Source organism: Manis pentadactyla, chromosome 3 (genome assembly GCF_030020395.1).
Source record: "Manis pentadactyla isolate mManPen7 chromosome 3, mManPen7.hap1, whole genome shotgun sequence".
Taxonomy (NCBI): Eukaryota; Metazoa; Chordata; class Mammalia; order Pholidota; family Manidae; genus Manis; species Manis pentadactyla.
Window position 1 is genome coordinate 41,037,011 of NC_080021.1, and position 22,444 is coordinate 41,059,454.

Below are 22,444 nucleotides of genomic sequence, written 5' to 3' on the forward strand. Positions count from 1 at the left end.
CAAACACATGGAGGCTTCACAACGTGCTCCTAAATAACCAGTGGATCAATGACAAATAAAAACAGAGATCAAGCAATATATGGAGACAAATGACAACAATAATTCAAGACCGCAAAATCCGTGAGATGCATCGAAGGCCGTGCTAACAGGAAAGTATATTGCAGTAACAGACCTACCTCAGAAAAGAATAACAATCCCATACAAACTGTCTAAACTCACAATTAACAAAACTAGAAAAAGAAGAACAAATGAGGCCCAAAGTTAGCAGAAGGAGGGACATAATAAAGATTAGAGCAAAAATAAATAAAATCGAGAAGAATAAAACAATAGAAAGAATCAATGAAAGCAAGAGCTGGTTCTTCAAGAAAATTAACAAAATAGATAAACACCTAGCAAGACGTACAAAGAAAAAAAGAGAGTATACACAGATAAACACAATCAGAAATGAGAAAGGAAAAATCACTATAGACACAACAGAAATACAAAGAACTAATAGAGCATGAAAAAATTTATGCTAAAAAACTAGAAAACCTAGAAGAAATGGACAAATTTCTAGAAAAATACAACCTTCCAAGGCTGACCAGAAAGAAAAAGCAAATCTGAATACACCAATTAGCAGCAATGAAATCGAATTGTTAATCAGACCACTACCAAGGAACAAAATGCCAGGAACAGACAACTTCACTGCTGAATTTTATCAAACATTTAATGAAGACCTAATACCCATCCTCAAAGTTTTCCAAAAAGTAGAAGAGGAGGGAATACTCCCAAACTCTTTCTATGTGGCCAGCATCACTCTAATACCAAAACCAGACAGACACCACAAAGGAACAAAATTACAGACCAATATCCCCAATGAACATAGATGCAAAAACACTCAAAAAAATATTAGCAAACCAAATTTAAAAATACATCAAGAGGATCATACACAATGACCAAGTGGGATTCATCTCAGGGATGCAAGGATGGTACAACATTCAAAAATCCATCACCATCATCCACCACATCAACAAAAAGAAGGACAAAAACTATATGATCATCTCCATAGATGCTGAAAAAGCATTTGACAAAATTCAACATCCATTCATGATAAAAACTCTTAACAAAATGGTTATATAGGGCAAGCACCTCAACATAAAAGCCACATATGACAAAACCACAGCCAATATCATACCTAACAGTGAGAAGCTGAAAGCTTTTCACCTAAGATCAGGAAAAAGACAAGGATGCCCACTCTCACCACTTTTATTTAATACTGGAGGTCCTAGCCACAGCAATCAGACAACATAAAGAAATAAAAGCCATCCAGATTGGTAAGGAAGAAGTTAAACTGTCACTTTTTGCAGATGACATGATATTGAACATAAAAATCCCTAAAGAATCCACTCCAAAACTACTAGATCTAATATCAGAATTCAGCAAAGTTGCAGGATACAAAATTAATACACAGAAATCTGTTGCATTCCTAAACACTAACGATGAAGTAGCAGAGAGAGAAATCAGAGAAACAATTCCATTCACAATTGCATCAAAAAGAATAAAATACCTAGGAATAAACCTAACGAAGGAAATGAAAGAACTTTACCCTGAAAACTACAAGACACTCATGAGAGAAATCAAAGAAGATACCAATAAATGGAAACACATCCCGTGCTCATAGATAGAAAGAATTAATATTGTTAAAACGGCCATCCTGCCCAAAGCAATTGAAAAGATTCAATGGAATCCCTATCAAAATACCAACCGCATTCTTCAACAAACTAGAGAAAATCATTTTAAAATTCATGTGGAACCACAAAAGACCCCGAATAGCCAAAGCAATCCTGAGAAGGAAGATGAAAGCTGGAGGGATTATGCTCTCCAACTTCAAGCTCTACTACAAAGCCACTATAATCAAGACAATTTGGTACTGGCACAAGAACAGAACAATAGACCAATGGAACAGACTACAGAGCCCAGATATGAACCCAAGCATATATGGTCAATTAATATATGATAAAGGAGCCATGGACATACAGTGGGGAAATGACAGCCTCTTCAACAACTGGTGTTGGCAAAACTGGACAGCTACATGCAAGGGAATGAAACTCGATTACTGTTTAACCCAATACACAAAAGTAAACTCGAAATGGATCAAAAACCTGAATGTAAGTCATGAAACCATAAAATTCTTGGAAGAAAACATAGGCAAAAATCTCTTGACTATAAACATAAGCAACTTCTTCCTGAACGCATCTCCTCAAGCAAGGGAAACAAAAGCAAAAATGAGCATATGGGACTATATCAAACTACAAAGCTTCTGTACAGCAAAGGACACCATCAACAGAACAAAATGGCATCCTACAGTATGGGAGAATATATTTGTAAATGACATATCCAACAAGGGGTTAACATCCAAAATATATAAAGAACTCACACCTCAACACCCAAAAAGCAAATAACCCAATTAAAAAATGGGCGGAGGATATGAACAGACAATTCTCCAAAGAAGAAATTCAGATGGCCAACAGGCACATGAAAAGATGCTCCACATCAGTAATCATCAGAGAAATGCAAATTAAAACCACAATGAGATATCACCTCACACTAGTTAGGATGGCCAGCATCAAAAAGACTAAGAACAAATAAGTCCTGGTGAGGATGTGGAGAAAGAGGAACCCTACTACACTTATGGTGGGAATGTAAGCTAGTTCAACCATTGTGGAAAGCAGTATGGAGGTTCCTCAAAAAACTCAAAATAGAAATACCATTTGACCTGGGAATCCCACTCCTTGGACTTTACCCAAAGAATACAACTTCTCAGATTCAAAAACACATATGCACCACCATGTTTATCCCAGCACTATTTACAATAGCCAAGATATGGAAGCAATGTAAGTAGATGCTTCCATCAGTAGATGAATGGATAAAGAAGAGGTGGTACATATTCACAATGGAATACTACTCAGTCATAAGAAGAGACAAAATCCTACCATTTGCAGCAACATGGATGGAGCTGGAGGGTATTATGCTCAGTGAAATAAGCCAAGCAGAGAAAGAGAAATACCAAACAATTTCACTCGTCTGTGGAGTATAAGAACAAAGGAAAAACTGAAGGAACAAAACAGCAGCAGAATCACAGAACCCAAGAATGGACTAACAGGTACCAAAGGGAAAGGGACTGGGGAGGATGGGTGGGTGGGGAGGGATAAGGGGGGGAAGAAGAAGGGGAGTATTAAGATTAGCATGCATAATGGGGGGAGGAGAAAGGGGAGGGCTGTACAACACAGAGAAGACAAGTAGTGATTCTACAACATTTTGCTATGCTGACGGACAGTGACTGTAAAGGGGTTTATAGGGGGGACCTGGTATAGGGGAGAGCCTAGTTAACATAATATTCTTCATGTAAGTGTAGATTAAGGATAACAAAAAGAAAAAAAAAAGAGAAAGAAAGAAAAGGGGGGGATTACTCGCTGATAGGATAAAACTAACTGTAAATCAACGATTAATGTATGCTTTAAATATCCTTAATTTTGATCACTTAAAGGGTGTCAGATGATCGGCTATGGAGGTACATTTTTCTGACAATATTCCTTTCTCTTTACAAAAAAAAAAAAAAAAAAAAAGCAGTTCCTGTGTGGTGACCTCCAATGAGTTCTACACAATGGTATAAAGGGCATATCAAAGTGTAGGCAAAGGGTCTGTTTGTGTTTATACAGAGGATCAAAGCCTAATTTGGCTACCCAGAAAATAAACTAAAATACGATATGAAGAAGAACTTCCAACATCAGCACTCTCTGGAAGACTCATACCAGAAGATGATCATCAAAAAACCTCAACAAAGATCCAGGCGCTGCTACAGCTGTAGATGCACTCATCCCACCGGTTCCTAGACTTGCCATGGGAATGAAGAAGGAGATATCTAAGCTGGCCTGTGCATACAGTAAAACAACAAATTTGACTGGATCTACACTGTTGGAACTCAACCAAGAATTAGGAGAAGTGCAAGTTGTAGCGCTCCAAAATCTTACAACTACAGACTATCTACTGTTAAAAGAACATATGGGATGTGAACAGTTCCCAGGAATGGGTTGTTTTAATTTGTCTGATTTCTCTCAGACTGTTCAAGTACAGTTGGACAATATCCATCATATCACAGATAAATTTTCACAAATGCCTAGGGTGCCTAACTGGTTTTCTTGGCCTCACTGGAGATGGCTGGTAATTATAGATCTGCTTTGGTTATGTAACTGTATTCCTATTATGTTAATTTGTGTGTGCAATTTAATTAGTAGTTTAAAACCTATACATGCTTAAGTTACTCTACAAGAAGATATGTCAAAGAAATAATCAATCTTCCCATATTTTCTTCCGTCTGCTACTTCTATAGCTTTTCTTCTTCCTTCCTAATTACAGCCCTTAAATAGAATTCGTGCCTCATATCGAATTTACCGAGTATCATAATTCCTCCAAGTGCTAAAGATACCTCAAGACAAATGCTGGGCATAGAAGCCACAGGGCATAAATCTGCAAAGAAGTAAAAAGCTAACCTTTTCAAAGAATATTGCTTCTCTCTCACTTACCAACTTTACATTTCCCTGTATGGCCCCAGAAGATGACTGGTTAGCCAGAGATGGGTAAGACTCCTCAAGGGAGGAACAACCTAAGACAGGCACAGTCGCAGGGGGGCCATCAGGTGAGAAAATGGGGATCAACAGAGGTGAGGCTTAGAACCTCACACCCCCTGTTTTAAGAGAAATCTTCTGCATCCGTGGATGTTTTATTGCCCTTGTCTAGCTTGGATTAACACATAGTCTACAGGCACACACCTGATCATCTACATTTGCTCTCTTACAACACTAAACTATGTTTTCTACCTTTATCTTGCATCTACCTACCACTTCAGCATTTTATTAATAATAAAGGGAGAAATGTGGGATCTACATATAAATCAAGTATAAAAATCAAACGAATATTCATATTTGACCTGATTGTTTATAGTTCATAATGCGTGATCAAAACCAAAAGTTTCTGTGATGACTGCCCTTGTACTGTTCACCATGTAAGAACTTATTCACTATGTAAGAATTTGTTCACCATGTAAGAACTTGTTCATTATGCTTCAGAAGATTGGAGACTGACAAGAATTAGGCTTGGGGTGGATTAATGATTGTGCATTGAGCATTGAGCCCCCTATACAGAATTTTATTGTTGTCAACAAACATTTGATCAATAAATATGAGAGATGCTCTCTCAAAAAAAAAAAAGAAGAGGTGGTACGTACACACAATGGAATACAATTCTGCCATAAGAAAGAAACAAATCCTACCATTTGCAAAACACTGATTGAGCTGGAGGATATTATGCTAAGTGAAATAAGCCAGGTGGAGAAAGGCAAGTGCCACATGATTTTCCTCATTTGTGGAGTAAAACAACTAAGCAAAACTGAAGGAACTAAACAGCAGCGGAGTCATAGACTCCAAGAAGGGACTAGCAGTTACCAAAGGGGAGGGGTGGGGAGGGCGGGAGAAGGGGATTGAGGAGTACTATGTTTAGTACACATGGTGTGGGGGGTCACAGAGAAGAGAGTGTAGCACAGAGAAGGCAAATAGTGAAGCTGTGGTATCTTACTACACTGATGGACAGTGACTGCAATGGAGTATGGGTGGGGACTTGATAATATGGGTAAATGTAGTAACCACATTGTTTTTTCACGTGACACCTTCACATAAAAGTGTATATCAATAATACCTTAATAAAAATAAAATAAAATAGAAAATAAAAACTTTGCTGGTTGCTCCAATAAACAAACAAACAAATAAGTAAGTACTGGGATATAATGTACAACATGATGACTATAGTTAACACTACTGTATGGTATATTTGCAAGCTGCTAAAAGAGTAAATCCTAAAAAGTTACATCAAAAGGAAAAGTATTTTTTTATCTATATGAGGCAACTAACCTTATTGTTGTAATCATTTCATAATATATCTAAGTCATATCATTACGCTGCCCACATTAAACTCATACAATGCTGTCAATTGTAACCCAATAAAAAAAAATTAAAGGAGGAAAATCACTATATTAGCATAACAGAGAAGTCCCATAGCTTTCATACAATTTCAACTTTTGCCCATTACATGAGGATATCTGTATAATCACCCTGTATGTGGAACAGTTAGTGTTTTTTTGCATCAACAGATAAATGGATAAAGAAAAAGTGGTCATGACTAAAGACGGTCTGCTAATTTCCTCTGTAGCAATGACTGCCCCACCTTATAATCAAGGCAACAAGGATGAGAGTAAGGGTAAGAATCAGTGGGAGTGTGGAAAGTGGCAAAGTCTGGTAGGTTCCCACAGCTAAGCACCACTGCCTGTCTCACAGTCACTGGCCACCTGAGACAGTTCTCACAATTACTCTTAATTTCATAACCCGAAGAATGCAATGCCTGTATCAAAGAGATTTAGGAGTTTTTATTTTTTAAGTCCTTACAACATGTAAATTGTTCAACTTCTAGACATTTCAACTTTCCAAAAGATGGTTCTAACATAAGGATACTAAATGTGAGTATATACTGTTTGTACACCAACCACTGCAAAAACAACTTCAGATCAGATCCAGTGAAATCCAATGGTGGCCAAGATGGAAATACATTTAGAGCAAAGTGGAGTGCTACAAAAGTATATCTCAAAAGAGCATAGCTCAATGGAAGGTAAGTCTCAGAACACTCGGGTCAATAAAAGAATCTGCTGGAAGGATCAGAGGTGGGGCACAACGAATTTCCAGTGTAAAATGAGCTACTGTTTTAGAAAATCACTCATATGACAGGGATTACTGATTCCCAGAACATATATGTAAAAGTGAGGCTAAATAAAGTAAACAAGATTCTGGTGGTACATTCATCTGCCCTCTTCTTTTGATTCACTTAATCACAGAACCAGGCCATCTGATTTATTACTCAGGACTTTGCTCATATTCAGGATATGTTTAGTACCTTCTTAACTCTTTAAACTATACTAAAGAAAAATGGATGTTTATGTATGTGATTATTTCTTAATTATCACATAAACTGTAAATGAGCTTTCAATATTTCACACGAATTCAAATGAAAGGGAATCCTTAAATTTGGTAAACATATTATGCAAAATTCACACAGGGCACTTTATATCTGAAACTCACAGGATTTCCAAAAGTAATGTCTTTTTTACTCCAATTTAAATATCAAGAAGTCTTATTGGTAGTTCTTCATACAAATCTAACTCAACTTATTTTTAGACAAGGATAAATTTATAGTCACTGCCTCTATCTGGGAAGAAAATTTTATAACAGCTCAAAAATATATATTTTAGGACATATAAATATGAGGGAGGAAAAAAGATAGTTTGAAAACAGAAGAACAGAAAAAGCATACCCTCATATCTCAATCTTTTTCTTAACTGGTTAAAGAACTATTCAACAACTCAAAAATCCTTTTTATATGCACACCTGGTAAGAATACCAAATCTGTAACTTTGCTCCAAGTTACACTGATGTGGTTTTAGACCAGATGTTTAAATGCTACAGTATGTACATTTTCTTCCCCTCTTTAAGGCAGAAGTAAAGTAAGAGGAATATTTGACTTCACTCCACAAGAGACCTATTTAATAGTTTGGCGGTTATGTAAGTAAAGGTAGCTTGGCTAAGTCAATGTTGACGACATACAGAACGACATGATCCTAATGAGTTGGAAAATATTGGCTCTCATGAGAATAGACCAGATGCTACTGAGCTGAGAAAGCTACTGTATTATTGAATTTCAATTTTATGAGGTAAAATTTATTATTCAACCATTAAGGTATCCCACATGAAATCTTGCATAAAATACTTTTACAGTTACATTCTGGAAAGTAGATTTTTATCTTAACATTAAGACATCACTTAAAAGAGGGATTCAAATGTCTATTTGATTGCCTTCAGCACAGATTTTTTAAGTCTGTAAGTTATTTTCCTACAAATACCAGATTAACAGAAGTAGACTATTAACAAAACAATGAACTACCTGAATAAGGAAAAGGTTGTAGCAATTCCTTGTTTTCCTGAGCAAATACAGTCATATGAGACTATATTTTATCTTCTGGCAAAGTGACAAGGGTTATAATTTCTGTGATTTGCACATGAGAAACATAAAAATATGTAATTCGACAATTCCAATTTATACATATTTAGTTCTAACATTAACATGTTTTATTCTTTATAATTTCTTTATTTTCTAATTCAATTTTGGATATTTGCTTTTCTTTCATTACATAATTTCCAATGCAATAGTAAACTTAAAGATCTTACTCTATTGCTGGTCTCATTTACTCGAGAGAGAGTTTGATAGAACAGAAATAATAGTAATAGAAAGGCCCAAAGGGCTGGCTTTGAAAGACACTTTAATCAGCAAATATCTGTGAGACAATATTTAAGAAAAACACTAAATTGTTATAAGCATAAATTTTCATATGTGTAACACAGGATATATAACCTACCAACATCAGTATTACTGGTAAGCCAGGGAAATTAATGCATGAGAATCATCAACCTAAAAAAGGTGAGCCAATTCAGAATATTCAAGTAAGTTTTATAGTATCCAGTTCTACATTATGCAGCTCATTAAAGGAAAAATACTTAAGACACAGCTGTAAAGTACCTAAAAAGTAGATAAAAGGATAGGGTTTCATATTTCTATTATTGCACTGCATTGCATAGGTCATATTCATAGGTCTGTTGTCCCACTCCCCTAACAGAAGAGAGAATATATGGTTCATCAGAGGTTTCTGTGAGCCTAGTGTGGCCTCTCTTGTAAACAGTTATATTAAAGAGGCACAACACACAGTTTCTTCAATAACTCCAATTAAATGTAACCAATTTCTTGGATTTTATTCTCCTCTCATCAAGTTGACTACTCATTATCCTATTTACTTTCTTGTCTTACCCTTTGAATTTACCTTTGCCCTCTATCTTTCCAGATAAAATACTGGACTGATCACAAAACTCCAGTTCTGACAGGGGTTATCTCAGTCTCCAAGAACCCCACACCCAAGAACCACCTCCACAGGTAATAACCCCATATGTAAGATTCCAGTAGGATTCTACATACTCATTATCCTATTTACTTTCTTGTCTTACCCTCTGAATTTACCTTTGCCCTCTATCTTTAGATAAAATACTGGATGGATCACAAAACTCCAATTCTGACAGGGGTTATCTCACTCTCCAAGAACCCCACACCCAAGAACCACCTCCACAGGTAATAACCCCGTACGTAAGATTCCAGTAGGATTCTATCCAGACAAGAGTAACTAATCAACTCCACAAACAATACTGTATTTAGCACTCACAAGAACTCTATTAATAGACATATATTATCACCATTTTACAGATGACAAAGTTAACTGAAACTCAGTGAAATAAATGGACCCGACCCTCCTTCCTTCCAGTACCATATAATCAGTTACGGACAGGATTTCCACATTACAATTCAGTGTTCTTTCCTAAATTTCAATAGTTGAAAGTGAAAATATTATTATTATATGACATCGACATTCATTACACCAATATCTACATGCAAAATACAGATTAATTAATTCAATGCAAAAATTAAATCTCTAAGAAGCATTAGCATAGACATTTTCATTACTTAGTGTATTTTGATTTCATTCTGATTTTTGCAAGAGCTGAGGAAGAAAAATTCATTACTATAGCTTCAAAGATCATAATAAAATTCAATATTCACATAGGTATTCTCTTAAAGCTTAAACTCTTTCACAAAATAGAAAAAATTGATTCAACAAAAATTATCTCATTTATGTGACATACTATAATAGTTTGTTAAAGAAAATACCTTTTCTTTTTAAAGGCATTTTGCAGTTTTGATGCTTGAAATTAAATTTGACATCACATTATTAACCCAACATTTAGAATGAGAACACTTAGGCACAAAGCTGTTGCATATTCTGTTTCAAGACACAATGAAATCCAACAACCTATTGTTACTTGATTTTATATAGCGTCCTGTTTAACAGCGTCAGCTACTAAAAGGAAAAAAGAGGGATACTAGGTATTTTAAAAATATCTATTCAGTAAAATAGATATATAATTCTATCCCTGTAAATCAAAAATAAAATCTTTTTCTGTCCTTGGTTTTCTTTAAAAAAAATGAAAAAGACACATAGAAAACTTAACTATCAAATAATTTATTTCCTTAAAGATTAGTATTCATATTATTTCACAATTTGACATTGATCACAATAGTAACACATATAATAACACAATATGTGTTATTATAATTAGGGAATCAATAACTATATTTTCTTAGGTATCAGGATTTCAGAATGAACATTTTTCACATTTAAAATTTTTTAGGAATTTCTTTTACTTTATGTGTACAAGTATTTTGCCAAAGATCCCTGCCACATCTTAACTGGCATAAAAATCAATACTGCATCTTCTAGCTGAGGAATTTTAGATTTTGAAAAGCATGTCATTAATATAAAACTTTTTCTTTAGAAACATTTTAAGGTTTTCCCCATTTGTTTGTTGATGTTGTTATCTGGGCATTCTCCTGTCTTCTTGGTTTCTAGAACTCAAATATTCAAGATGCAATTGCACAGAATTTTAATTTCTATTCTCACCAAGAAAAAAATTAGAGCACTACTTGTATTTACAACCATGTGCACCTTTCACGTTTATAAATATAATTAACACTTTCTCTTACTACATTACATGCATTTTATTATTTTCAAACTCTTAGTAGTAACAAACAAAGTTGATTTCAAACTGTCCTTGTAAGTTAGAACCTCCAGTTAATGAAACAGTATAACAGGAATGCAATTACAAATGAGTTTCTCTAAAAATGTCAAGAATCAGTAACAGTTAAGTTCGGACAGGATTAATTTTGTTTTAGTCGCAGCGGAAATATATAAATTGTATATAAACATATAGAAATTTCTTATTCACAAGAACATGTTGCATAAACAGGCATGGATGAAAAAAGATGAAAAGAGAAGGGAAGAAATGAATATGAAGGTTAGCATCACTGAAATTGTTGACCTTGGGGATAAAGCTGAGGAAGAGCAAGAAGGATTCTGTGACCTATAGAAGTTTAAAATAGTTGAAAGAGCCACATGTACTGATGAAGACCAGGAAGCAGGATCAGTAACAAAGAAACAAACCATATATAAATGTTAACAAGGTCTAATATAAAGATGAATTTGAGGCTACAATTAAGAAAAAAATTAGAAAGTCACCATCAGGAAAATGAAAAAACAACCTATAGGATTGCAGAAAACATTTGCAAACCACATATCTGATAAGGGACTTGTATCTCTAGTTTATAAAGAATTCTCACAACTCAAAAGAAAAAGATAAACAGGCCAATTAAAAAATAAATAGCTTCAATATGGAGACTTTCTCCACAGAAGATACATACATATATATATATATATAAAATAGCCAATAAGCACATGAAAAAATGCTCAGTATCACTAGCCATGATAAAAATACAAATCAAAACCACAATGAGGCACTCAACACCCTCTAGGATGGCTCGAACCAAAAAAGACAGGTAATAACAGTAAGGTGAGGATGTGGAAAAACTGGTACCCTCTTATACTGCAGGTTGGAATATACAATGGTGCAGCTGCTTTGTAAAACATTCTGGCAATTCCTCAAAAGGTTACAGGTAGAATTACCACATGACCCAGCAATTCCAGTCCTAGATACACACCCAAGAGAAATAAAAGCAAATGTCCACGCAAAAATTTGTACATGAATGCTCATGGCAGCAATATTCATACTGTTCAAACTACAAACAACCCAAATACCTGTCAATTGATGAATGGGTGAACAAAATATGGCATATATGTACAATGGGGCATTACTCGACAATAAAAAGAAATGAAGTACTGGTTCATGCTACAATATGGACAAACTTCAAAACCAGGATGCTAAGTGAAGGAATTCAGTCACAAAGGACTGTATTTTCATATGGTTCGCTTACAAAAAATGTCCAGAATAGGTAAATCCATAGAGACAAAACCAGATTAGTATTTGCTAGGGCTGCAGGGAGGGAGATTTGGGGAGTAATGGCTAAAGAATGTGGGACTTCTTTTTGAGGCAATGAAAATGTTCTAAAAATGATTGTGGTGGTAGATGCAGAACTGAATATGCTACAAGCTACATAATGGGTGCCTGAAAAGGGTAAACTGTATCGTATATTAATTATATCTCAAGAAAACTATCCTGGCATGGAAGAGGGGAGTAATCCTGGACAAAGGCATAAATGTGGAAAATAATTCAGTTTTTCTGAGGAACAAGTAGAATATATTAGTGTAGTATTAAATCCAACTTGTGTTGACTTGTGTTGTGTTAAAGAACTAGTTATCAAACAAAAAAGGATAAGGTAGGAGAATGTTACCAAATCAGAATTATGTTCAATAGAGACAGAGGGAAAAGCCACTAGGGTAAAGGACAGGAGAAAACTGGATGCTGTGGGTTAGTAACTATCAGTAGGACAGGAAGAAGCAGGAATGTAGGCTAGAGGCACAAGATTGCAACTGAAGGTGAGGCAAAAATGTTCAAGAGAAGTATTTGGCTTACAGTCAGTTGGAGAATGGAAGAATAACTGTTCTTCCACACATTAAATCAGAATATAAGTATGAGGGGTCCAAGAATGTACATGGCATAGTCACTCATTGACGTAGTAAATGAGAATTAGTTGTAAAGGATCACATGCTTAAACAAAACATATCAAACAAAGTTTGCAAGGGCAGAATTTTGTCTACTGATGCAAGATAACCAAATGCTTAAACTTTATGCCTTAAATGTATCCTCCCTGGATCTTAAGATAGAAAATTTAGAGACCCAATATTACAAGCACTCTACTCAGAATAAATAACAAAGTAAGACTGGGGGGGTAGGCAACAAAATAAGAGAACTGGACACCTGAAAATCTGGCTTTTTAAAAATATTTAACTGGTCCTTTTAATTCATCTATTGTAAATTTTATAGCTGCTTAATTTGATAGAAATAAAATTCCCTGACAAATTCCCTGGTAAAACTTCCTAAAATCATTCACTTTCCTCAATTTCCCTAATTTGAAAAAATTAGTTTCACTAATTTGAGGCCTTCAAATGACAGATCAGGTTGTGAATCACTTAATCTGTGGTTACTTGTCAGGTCATTTTTTAAAATATTTGTGCCATCATTCTGTTAAGACAGAATATCCCCAGAATAAGACATTTTAAATAAAATGTTCCTTCACTATTTGATAAATTTAGAAAAAGAAATAGGGAATTAGTTCGGTTAGAAAAAAGGCAAAATACAAAAGTAAATAACACCACCACCTGTATATTAATATGAATTTTTGGGCTATCTAAGCCAGTTGACAAAAACAAAAGTTCAAATCAAGAGAGATGTTAATATTGTGAGAGAGTAAACCAAAACAACTCTGGACAGAATATCACAAGAAAAAGAAATTTGACAAATAAACAAAAAAATGAATTAGATAATTTCAGATAGTGATGAAATGCCATCGCCCTCAACAAAGCCCTCACTACAGGCCTTATGGACGAGGATCTAAAAGGGAAAGTTTTGTACAGTAATTCCACATCAAACAATGGCCTTGTGAATAGCAACAACATAATGTCTTGGTCCATTTGGTTTGCTATAACAAAATACCACAGAATGGGTAGCTTATACACAACAGAAAGGTATTTCTCACAGTTATGGAGACTAAAAGGCAAAGATGAGGGTGCCAGCCTGGTCAGGTTCTTGTGAGAACCTCTTTCAGGTGGCAGACTGCTGGCTTCTCACTGTGTCCTCACAAGGGCAACAGCACTCTCTTTGAACTTTTTTTTTTTTTATGAGGACTCCATCTTCATTACCTATTATCTCTCAGAGGCCCTACCTCCTAACACAATCACACTGAGCATTAGAATTTCAACATATGAAATTTGGAAGAACACAACACTCAGGCAATAGCACCTAATTTAGTGTACTTAAAATATTCATTAATTTTTTTAAAATTTTGGAGTGAAATAAAATTCATATGACATAAACTCACCCTTTTACAGTGTACAATTCCATGGAATTTAGCATACCCACAAGTGTGAAAACATCACCACTATCTACTCCCAGAACATTTTCATCACCCCAAAAGATACTTATGCCCAATAGCAGTCACTCCCATTCCTCCTTTTCCCCAGACTCTGGCAGCCATTAATCTATTTTCTGTCTCTACAGATTTGCCTATTCTAAGCATTTCATACAAATGGAATCATAGCATGTGACTTTTTGTATCTGGCTGCTTCTACTTAGCATACTGTTTCCAAGATTCACCCATATATACCATGTATCAGTACTTTATTCCCTTTTATGTCTGAATAATTTTCTATTGTACAGATATAACACATTTTGTTTATCAATTCATCAGTTAATAGACATTTGTGGTCTTTCTACTTTTTGCTGTTAAGAATAACACTATGTGATCTCCTTTATATGTGGAATCTAAAAAAACTGAATTCATAGAAGTAGGGAATTAGAACAGTGATCGCCAGGGGCAGGGGCTTGGGGAAAGTGAGAGAGGTTGATCAAAGGGTACAAAGCTGAAGTTACAATAGTATGAGTAAGTTCTAGAAATCTAATGTAAAGCATGATGACTATAATTAATAATACTGTATTGTATATTGGAAATTTGCTAATAAGAGTGGATTTCAGTGAGCACTCACCACAGAAAAAGATGGTAACTATGTCAGGAAATTTTATGTTGATCAGTTTAACTACAGCCATCCTTTCATAATATCAGAACATCAAGTTACACAATTTAAATACATAGAATATTTATTAAAAATTAAACACTTTCACATGCAAAAAGAATAATGATAAAAACATTCATGTACAAGATTTTGTGTGGACATGTATTTTTAATTCTTGGGTGTATACCTAGGAGTAAACTTGCTGGGTTATACGGTAACTTTAAAATTTTACTTCCTGAAGAATAACCAAATTGTTTTCCAAATCAGCATCAGTTATTTTCTAAGTTAATAACTCAACAGGAATATACAAATCCAAACAGAGAAAACTGAAATAAGAAATGGCAATTTTTAAAAAAGAGAGCTAATATACTACAGAAGGACATGAGCAGGATGACAGAAAAAAAGTCAAAAACAACAATCAGACTAATATTAATGGATTGAATTTACTAGCTAAAAGGCAGATCATGAAATTTGATCTAAAATATCTAGGTATATGCTATTTCCAAAACATACACCTAAGCATAAAAACAGATTTTAAGTAAAAGAATGTAAAAGGAAACCAGGCAAATTCCAACCACAGAAAAGTTAACTGTAACCATGTTAATATAAGGAAAAACAGATGTAAGTCAAAAGACAGGGACAGACTCACTATATTTAACAAAATAATCAATTCAAAAAGAGAGAGAAGTATGCATATGGTGGGGGTGGGGGACAATATGTTTATAAGGTAACTAAAGTCTACAAATTATTTTGAGGGACTTAGCAAATTAACACTTTCATATAAGCCACAAGTTTAGAACTTCCAGACTAATGAAGCATTTGTCTTGCCATTCTTTATACAATCATAATACCTGATATAAATCAACTTTAAATTTTACATTATATCAAATAAAAAGGCTCTAATTATAATGTATTTTTTTAGATTTGATAATATATTCTCCATAGTAATGTCTGAAATTTAAAACTTCAAAAGCATATAAACAAAAAACAATTTTTTATTTTCACAGGCAAATGAAGAAGAGAAAAAGGTTATTTTAAGCATGATTACATTTCATAAAAATATATCCTTCCTTAAAAAATTTTTTGTTACTAACAAAAGTAACATGATTATTTTGACCTGAAACTAAAATACTCAAGCCACCTGTATTTTTGTTTACATGCAAAGTGAGGAACAAGATGAAGATAACATCTCTGGCATCAAAGCAGTTTTTTTACTTTTGGTAGTTAATTCACTCATTCAGGGTGTAAGACTGTTTTTCACCAAAAGAGCTTACCAAGTCTTAAAGCATGATTAAGAATTTTATTCCACTTTACCAGCATAATCAAACAATGTACTTATACTTGATTTGGTTATCATTTCACATACATACCTGATCCCTCAAAACTTTTCCATGTAACACCAAAAGGTCAAATGAACAAGGAATTGGTGAAAAATAATCTCTTGCAACTATAAAATATAGCCAGAAATTGGTGGCAGGGAACAAAACAGAATGGCTTAACTCATATCTGGGGTTTTACACAGGAGCTATAAATATCCATTTTAGCAGAAATACACTACACAATTTAAGTTGAGCATGCTATACATATGGATTTGAAGGATAAAATATTAGTGACCATTAATGAGAATTTTCCATATACTTGTCAAAAAGATTGTGCTCCTACCTATACTTTGGAAAACTTCATTCATCAAAACTTCATTCACTGCTGAAGAGCTGACATTTCCAATATGAGACCAACTTTGATATACTGCTTGCAGCAGAAGTGTCTGTGCTCTGGTAGCTTGAACTGTGAGATTTGGAAGTTCAAATATTCCTTCAGTTATAGCAATCTGAGATCTTTGGGTCCTGCATAAGAAAAGAGAAAAAATAACAATATGGTAAATAATATTTGCAAACAACAACATATAAAATGCAGTAGGTTGCAAAGGAAAAAATACAAACTTTTTAAAAGCAGAATTAAATCAAACAGATATGCAATTCTACTAACTTAAAGATTCACTACTTCAGAACCTCTTACAATAAAAAATAAAAATTCAAACCAGAATAATATCCATTCACATATATTCATATACATATTCTGCTCAAGTAATTATACTTTTTCAATCAAGTCAATCACCAAAAATAACCATGAAAATAACACTAACATTAAAGATTTACTAGCAGATCTGCATTGTTCTAAAATGTCTTATATTAACTCACTGAAACCTATCAAAATACTCTTCAAGGGAGGTATTATCATTATCTTCATTTTGCTGTTGAAGAAACTAAGACACAATGAGATAAATTAAGGTGTCAAATATCATACAACTAATAAATGAAAAAGTAAGAAATTTAAGTCTGGGCAATCTGATCCAGAGCTCTCTACCCTATATTTCATCTCATAAGTACTTATCAAGTACTTATATTATACCCAGGTTCCCACTTGACAGTAACACAAAAATAATTTTTAAAAGCTCTGCCTGGAATATCTAATTCATTGATGATGTATTTGTCTGGTTCCATATTTGAAAGAGGTGCCTTATCTAATTTTTCCAAAAAGCAATGCTTCAAAGTAAGCGAACACTGAAATATATCTGTGAGCAACAAGTTAACAAAGTATTGCATTTGGCTTTACTGCCCTTCATAAATATTGCAGGTTGTTTTAGTTTTTTACAAATTGAAAGTTTGTGGCAACCCTGCATGAAGCAAGACTATCAGTGCTCATTTTGTGTCTCTGTTGTCACATTTTGTAATTCTCACAATATTTCAAACTTTTCATTTTTATTATATTTGTTACGGTGAGCTCTGCTCAGTGATCTTTGATGTTACCATTGTAATTGTTTTGGGGTGCTATGAACCACACCCATACAAGACAGCAAACAATTGATAAACTGTATGTGGTCTGACTGCTCTGCTGACCAGCCATTTTCCCCATCTCTCTCCCTTTGCTTGGGTCTCCCTTTTCTCTGGGACATCACCATATTGAAATTAATATTGGGGGCTAATTAATAAGTATACAATGGCCTCTTTAAGTATTCAAGTGAAAGGAGGAGTCACACGTCCTTCAGTTTCCATCAAAAGCTAAAAATTAATTAAACTTACTGAAGTGGCATATGTCTGAGATAGCCAAGAAGGGCTAAAAGCTAGGCACCAAATAGCCAAGTTGCTAATGCTAAAGAAAAATTCTTAAATGAAATTTAAAATGCTACTTCAGTGAACATACAAATTATAAGGAAGCAAGATAGTCTTAATTTGCAAATATGGAGAAAGTTATAGTGGTCTGGATAGAAGATTAAACCAGTCACAACATTCCCTTAACCAAAGCCTAATCCAGAACAAGGCCCCCAACTCTATTCAATTCTATGAAGATTGAGAAAGGTGATGAAGCTGCAGAAGAAAAATTCCAAGCTACCCTCTTTCCTGAGGCTGAAAAAAGGAAACTGTCCCCATAACACCAAAATGCATGGTGAAGCAGCAAGTTATCCAGAAATCTACCTACAAGAATTAATGAAGGTGGCAACACTATAAAACAGATTTTCAATGTAGACAAAGTAGCCTTATATTGGAAGAAGATACCATCTATGCAAGTGAAAGTCAATGACTGGCTTCAAAGCTACAAAGAAAGGCTAACTCTCTTGTTAGAGGCCATTGTACCTGGTCACTTTTCAGTTTAATCCAATGCTCATTGACCATTCTGAAAATCCTAGGGCTCCTAAGAATTATGCTCAGTCTCCACTACCTGTGCTCTATAAACGGAACGACAAAGCCTGGATGACAGCACATCTGTTTACAACATGGTTTACTAAGTATTTTAAGCCCACTGTTGAGACCTGCTCAGGAAAAAAGATTCCTTTCAAAATATTACTGCTCCTTAACAATGCACCTCTTCACCCAAGAGCTCTGATGGAGATGTTCAAGATTAATGTTATTTTCATGCCTGCTAACACAACATCCATTTTTCTGTCCATGAATCAAGGAGTCATTCAGACTGTGAAGTTCAGTATTGAAGAAATACATTTTGTAAGGCAATAGCTGCCATATGTAGTGATTCCTCTGATGGATCTGGACAGAGAAAACTGAAAACCTTTAATAAGTATTCACCACACTAGATGCCATTAAGAAAATTCGTAATTCACAGGAAGAGGTCAAAATACCAGCATTAACTGGAGTTTGGGAGAAGTTGATTTCAGCCCTCATGGATGACTTTGAAGGGTTCAAGACTTCAGTGGAGGAAATAACTACAGATATGGTGGAAATAGCAAGAGAACTAGAATTAGCAGAACCTGAAGATGTGACTGCACTGCTGCATCTCATGGTAAAACTTGAATAAATGAGGAGCTGCTTCTTATGGATGAGCAAAGGAAGTGGTTAGTCAAGATGGAAACTACCCCTGGTGAAGATACTGTGAAGATTGTTGAAATGACAACAAAGGGTTTAGAATGTTACAAAAACTTAGTTGGTAAAGCAGTGGCAGAGTGTGAGATAAATTCCAATTTGAGAGAAGTTCTACTGTGGGTAAAATACTATCTAACAGCATCACATGCTACAAAGATCATTCATGAAAGGAAGAGTTAATCAATGCAGCAAACTTCACTGTTGTCTTATTTTAAGAAATTGCCATTCACCCCAGTCTTTCAGCAACCAGGCTGATCAATGAACAGCCATCCACATCAAAGCAAAACACCCCACCAGCAAAAAGATTACAATTCACTGAAAGTTCAGATGTTTTAGCAATAACATATTTTTTAATTAAGGTATGTAACATTGTGTTTTAAGACATAATGCTACCACATACTTAATATACTTTAGTATAGTGTTTTAACTTTTATGTGCACTGGGAAACCAAAAAACTCATTATTGTGATATTCACTTTATTCTACTGGTGTAGAACCAAACCTATAATATCTCCAAGGTATGCCTGTACACACAGAACAACTATATCTGAGAATAAACTGAAGAAGTGCACAACAGTCCTTACAAGAAACAACACTAAGAAAAAGACACATTGAGAAGGGTATGAGGGGCAGAATCTGGGTGTAGTCAGGACCCACACCTCTGGAGCAGTGATGTACAAACAGGATGGTATCACACAATAGAGGACTTCCCTGAGGAATGGCATGTTTGAGCACAACATCAGGTTGCCCAGACAGGGAGACCTGACATAGAAAGACAAGCCCCCATCCCATCCAATTTTGAAAACCAGCATTTCTTACATCTAGGAGAGCTGAGGGGCAGTAGGACACTGGAACTCTGCTCCAAAAGGGCACACATAAATTTTCACTAGCTCCATGTCCCAACATAGGGGCAGCAGTTCAAAAAGAGCCTGGGTTACATGTGAAGGAGATCCACTGGCTAATTTTAGGGTGTGTGACAGAGGGCAGGGATCTGTTGGAACATTGTCCGAGGACAGGGCACTGGCAGGTACCTTTAGTTTTTTTTTAATTCCCCTTCTATTTAGCTGACCCAGCACTGGCAAGAGCAATTAGTGTGCTAGCACCATCTATTGTGCTACCATCACCTGCCCTGCCCTTGTAATCTCCTACTGACTTGCCTTACCCAGCTACTAGATTGTCCCAAACTAGTATGTCTCCCAAGCAGCCCCTATCCAGCCACACCTGGTAGGCAGCCTCAGCTGGCACTGGTGCCCCTCCAAAGTAGCCACATACCCCCAAGGGACCATCCCTACATACTAGAGCATCTGTAAGGCACCGGCTCCACCCACCAGTGTGCTCAAGAATCTTTCCAAATGAAAAAACAAAACAAAACCTCAGAAACAGAAACAAATGAAACAGAGATAAGCAATCTCTCAGGTAAAGAGGTCAAAGTCATTGACATAAAAATGCTCACCAAACTCCAGAGAAGAATGAATACAGTGAGAACTTCAACAAAGGGACAGAGATTATAAAAAACAATCAGAGCTAAAGAATACTGCAAGTGAAATGAAAAATACACCACAGGGAGTCAACAGTAGATTAGATGATGCAGAAGAGCACATACTAGAAATCACCCAATCAGAACAGAAAAAAGAATGATAGTTTAAGCATCCTCAAACAATTTCAAGCACATTAACATTTGCATTAAAGGGAACCCAGAAAGAGGGGAGACAATGGACAGGAAACCTATCTGAAAATATTATGGCTGAATAATTCCATAACCTGGCAAAGGAAACCAATATCCAAGTCCAGGAAGCACAAGGTCCCAAGTAAGATGAAACAAAAGAGACAGCATGAGATCATCAACTAATTTTTCAGCAGTAACTTTACCGGTCAGAAAAGAGTGGCACAATATATTCACAGTACCAGAAGAAAAAACCTACAACCAAGAATCCCCTACCTGGCTAGATTATTGTTCAGAATTAAACAAGAGATATAGGGTTTCCCAGAAAAGCAAAAGCTAAAAGAGTTCATCAACACCAAAGTAGTATTGCAAGAAATGTTAAAGGGCATTCCTTAAATGGTAAAGGTCATAACCAGAAATCAGAAAATTATGAAAGGAAAAAATCTCACTGGTAAACATATAGTAAAGGTAGTGGAACAACTAACTACATAGCTAGTAAGAAGGTTAAGAGACAAAAGTGACCAAATCATCTGGACCTACAATAATTACTCAAGGGATACACAAAATAAAAAGATTTAAAATGGAAGCAACCTAAGAGTCCATCAGTAGGTGAATGGATAAAGAAGATGTGGTACATATTCACAATGGAAAATTATTCAGCCGTAAGAAAGAAACAGATCCTACCATTTGCAACAACATGGATGGAGCTAGAGGACATTATGCTCAGTGAAATAAGTCAGGCAGAGAAAGACAAATTCCAAATGATTTCCCTCATTTGTGGAGTATAACAATGAAGCAAAACTGAAGGAACAAAATAGCAGCAGACTCACAGACTCCAAGAGGGACTAGCGGTTACTGAAAGGGATGGGTGGGGAGAGGGGGAGAAGGGGATTGTGGGGTACCATGATTAGTGCACACGGTGTGGGGGGGGTCACAGGGAAGACAGTGTAGCTCAGAGAAGGCAAATAGGGACTCTCTGGCATCTTACTAAACCAATGGACAGTGACTGCAATGAGGTATGGGTGGGGACTCCATAATAAGGGTGAATTTAATAGCCACATTGTTTTTCTTAAGAAACCTTCATAAGTGTTTATATCAATGATACCTTAATAAAAAAAATTTTTTTAATCTCCCTAATGCGGAATGATATCAGCAAAACTGGCAGAGTAAGGTACACCAAGTCTGCCCCTCCATATAATCAACAAAAAAGCTGGTAAAAACTGTAAAGAATTAGCATTTTCAGAACTCTGGAAACTAACCAAAAGCCTGCAGCAAACAGGGGAACACTTAAGGGAGGAAAAGAGGAAAGGAAGAACAAAACAGCTAATCTCAGTAGGAACAGTGTGAGCTTTGTGGTGTTTTTACTTACCTGTGTTACATAGTCTTCTCCCTGCTCAGCACTGACCCTGAACAGGTAGAAGTAACACAGAAAGTAAAACAGGCCTTATTCACAAGGAATTATGAATATTTGTTTTAACCTGTCTGGTGGCTAATTAAATTCAAAGAGCTTGCTTTATCTCTTCTAATTCAAAATTCTACCAGTACTGATACAACTGCCCAGGGGCAATTGCAGAAATCATTACAGGCAAGTGTATTAGATTAGTCCTTGGAGCCTGGAACAGTGGATACAAGAAGGGGCAAAAAATAAACT

At 35.4% G+C, this 22,444-nt stretch overlaps 1 protein-coding gene across 11 annotated transcripts in view; it reads right to left on the bottom strand.

Annotated features, from left to right (window-relative positions):
• VPS13B (vacuolar protein sorting 13 homolog B) overlaps positions 1–22,444 on the bottom strand; it is an 876,251-nt gene that overhangs the window by 663,748 nt on the left and 190,059 nt on the right. For all 11 annotated transcript variants that reach the window (XR_005022793.2, XR_008996232.1, XR_008996233.1 and 8 more), the window contains exon 17: positions 16,421–16,602. Coding sequence is in view for 8 of the 11 variants with exons in the window: in XM_036876002.2 (XP_036731897.2) it covers positions 16,421–16,602 (182 nt within the window). In the remaining 3 variants the exon portion in view is untranslated. The remainder of the gene's footprint in view (positions 1–16,420; positions 16,603–22,444) is intronic.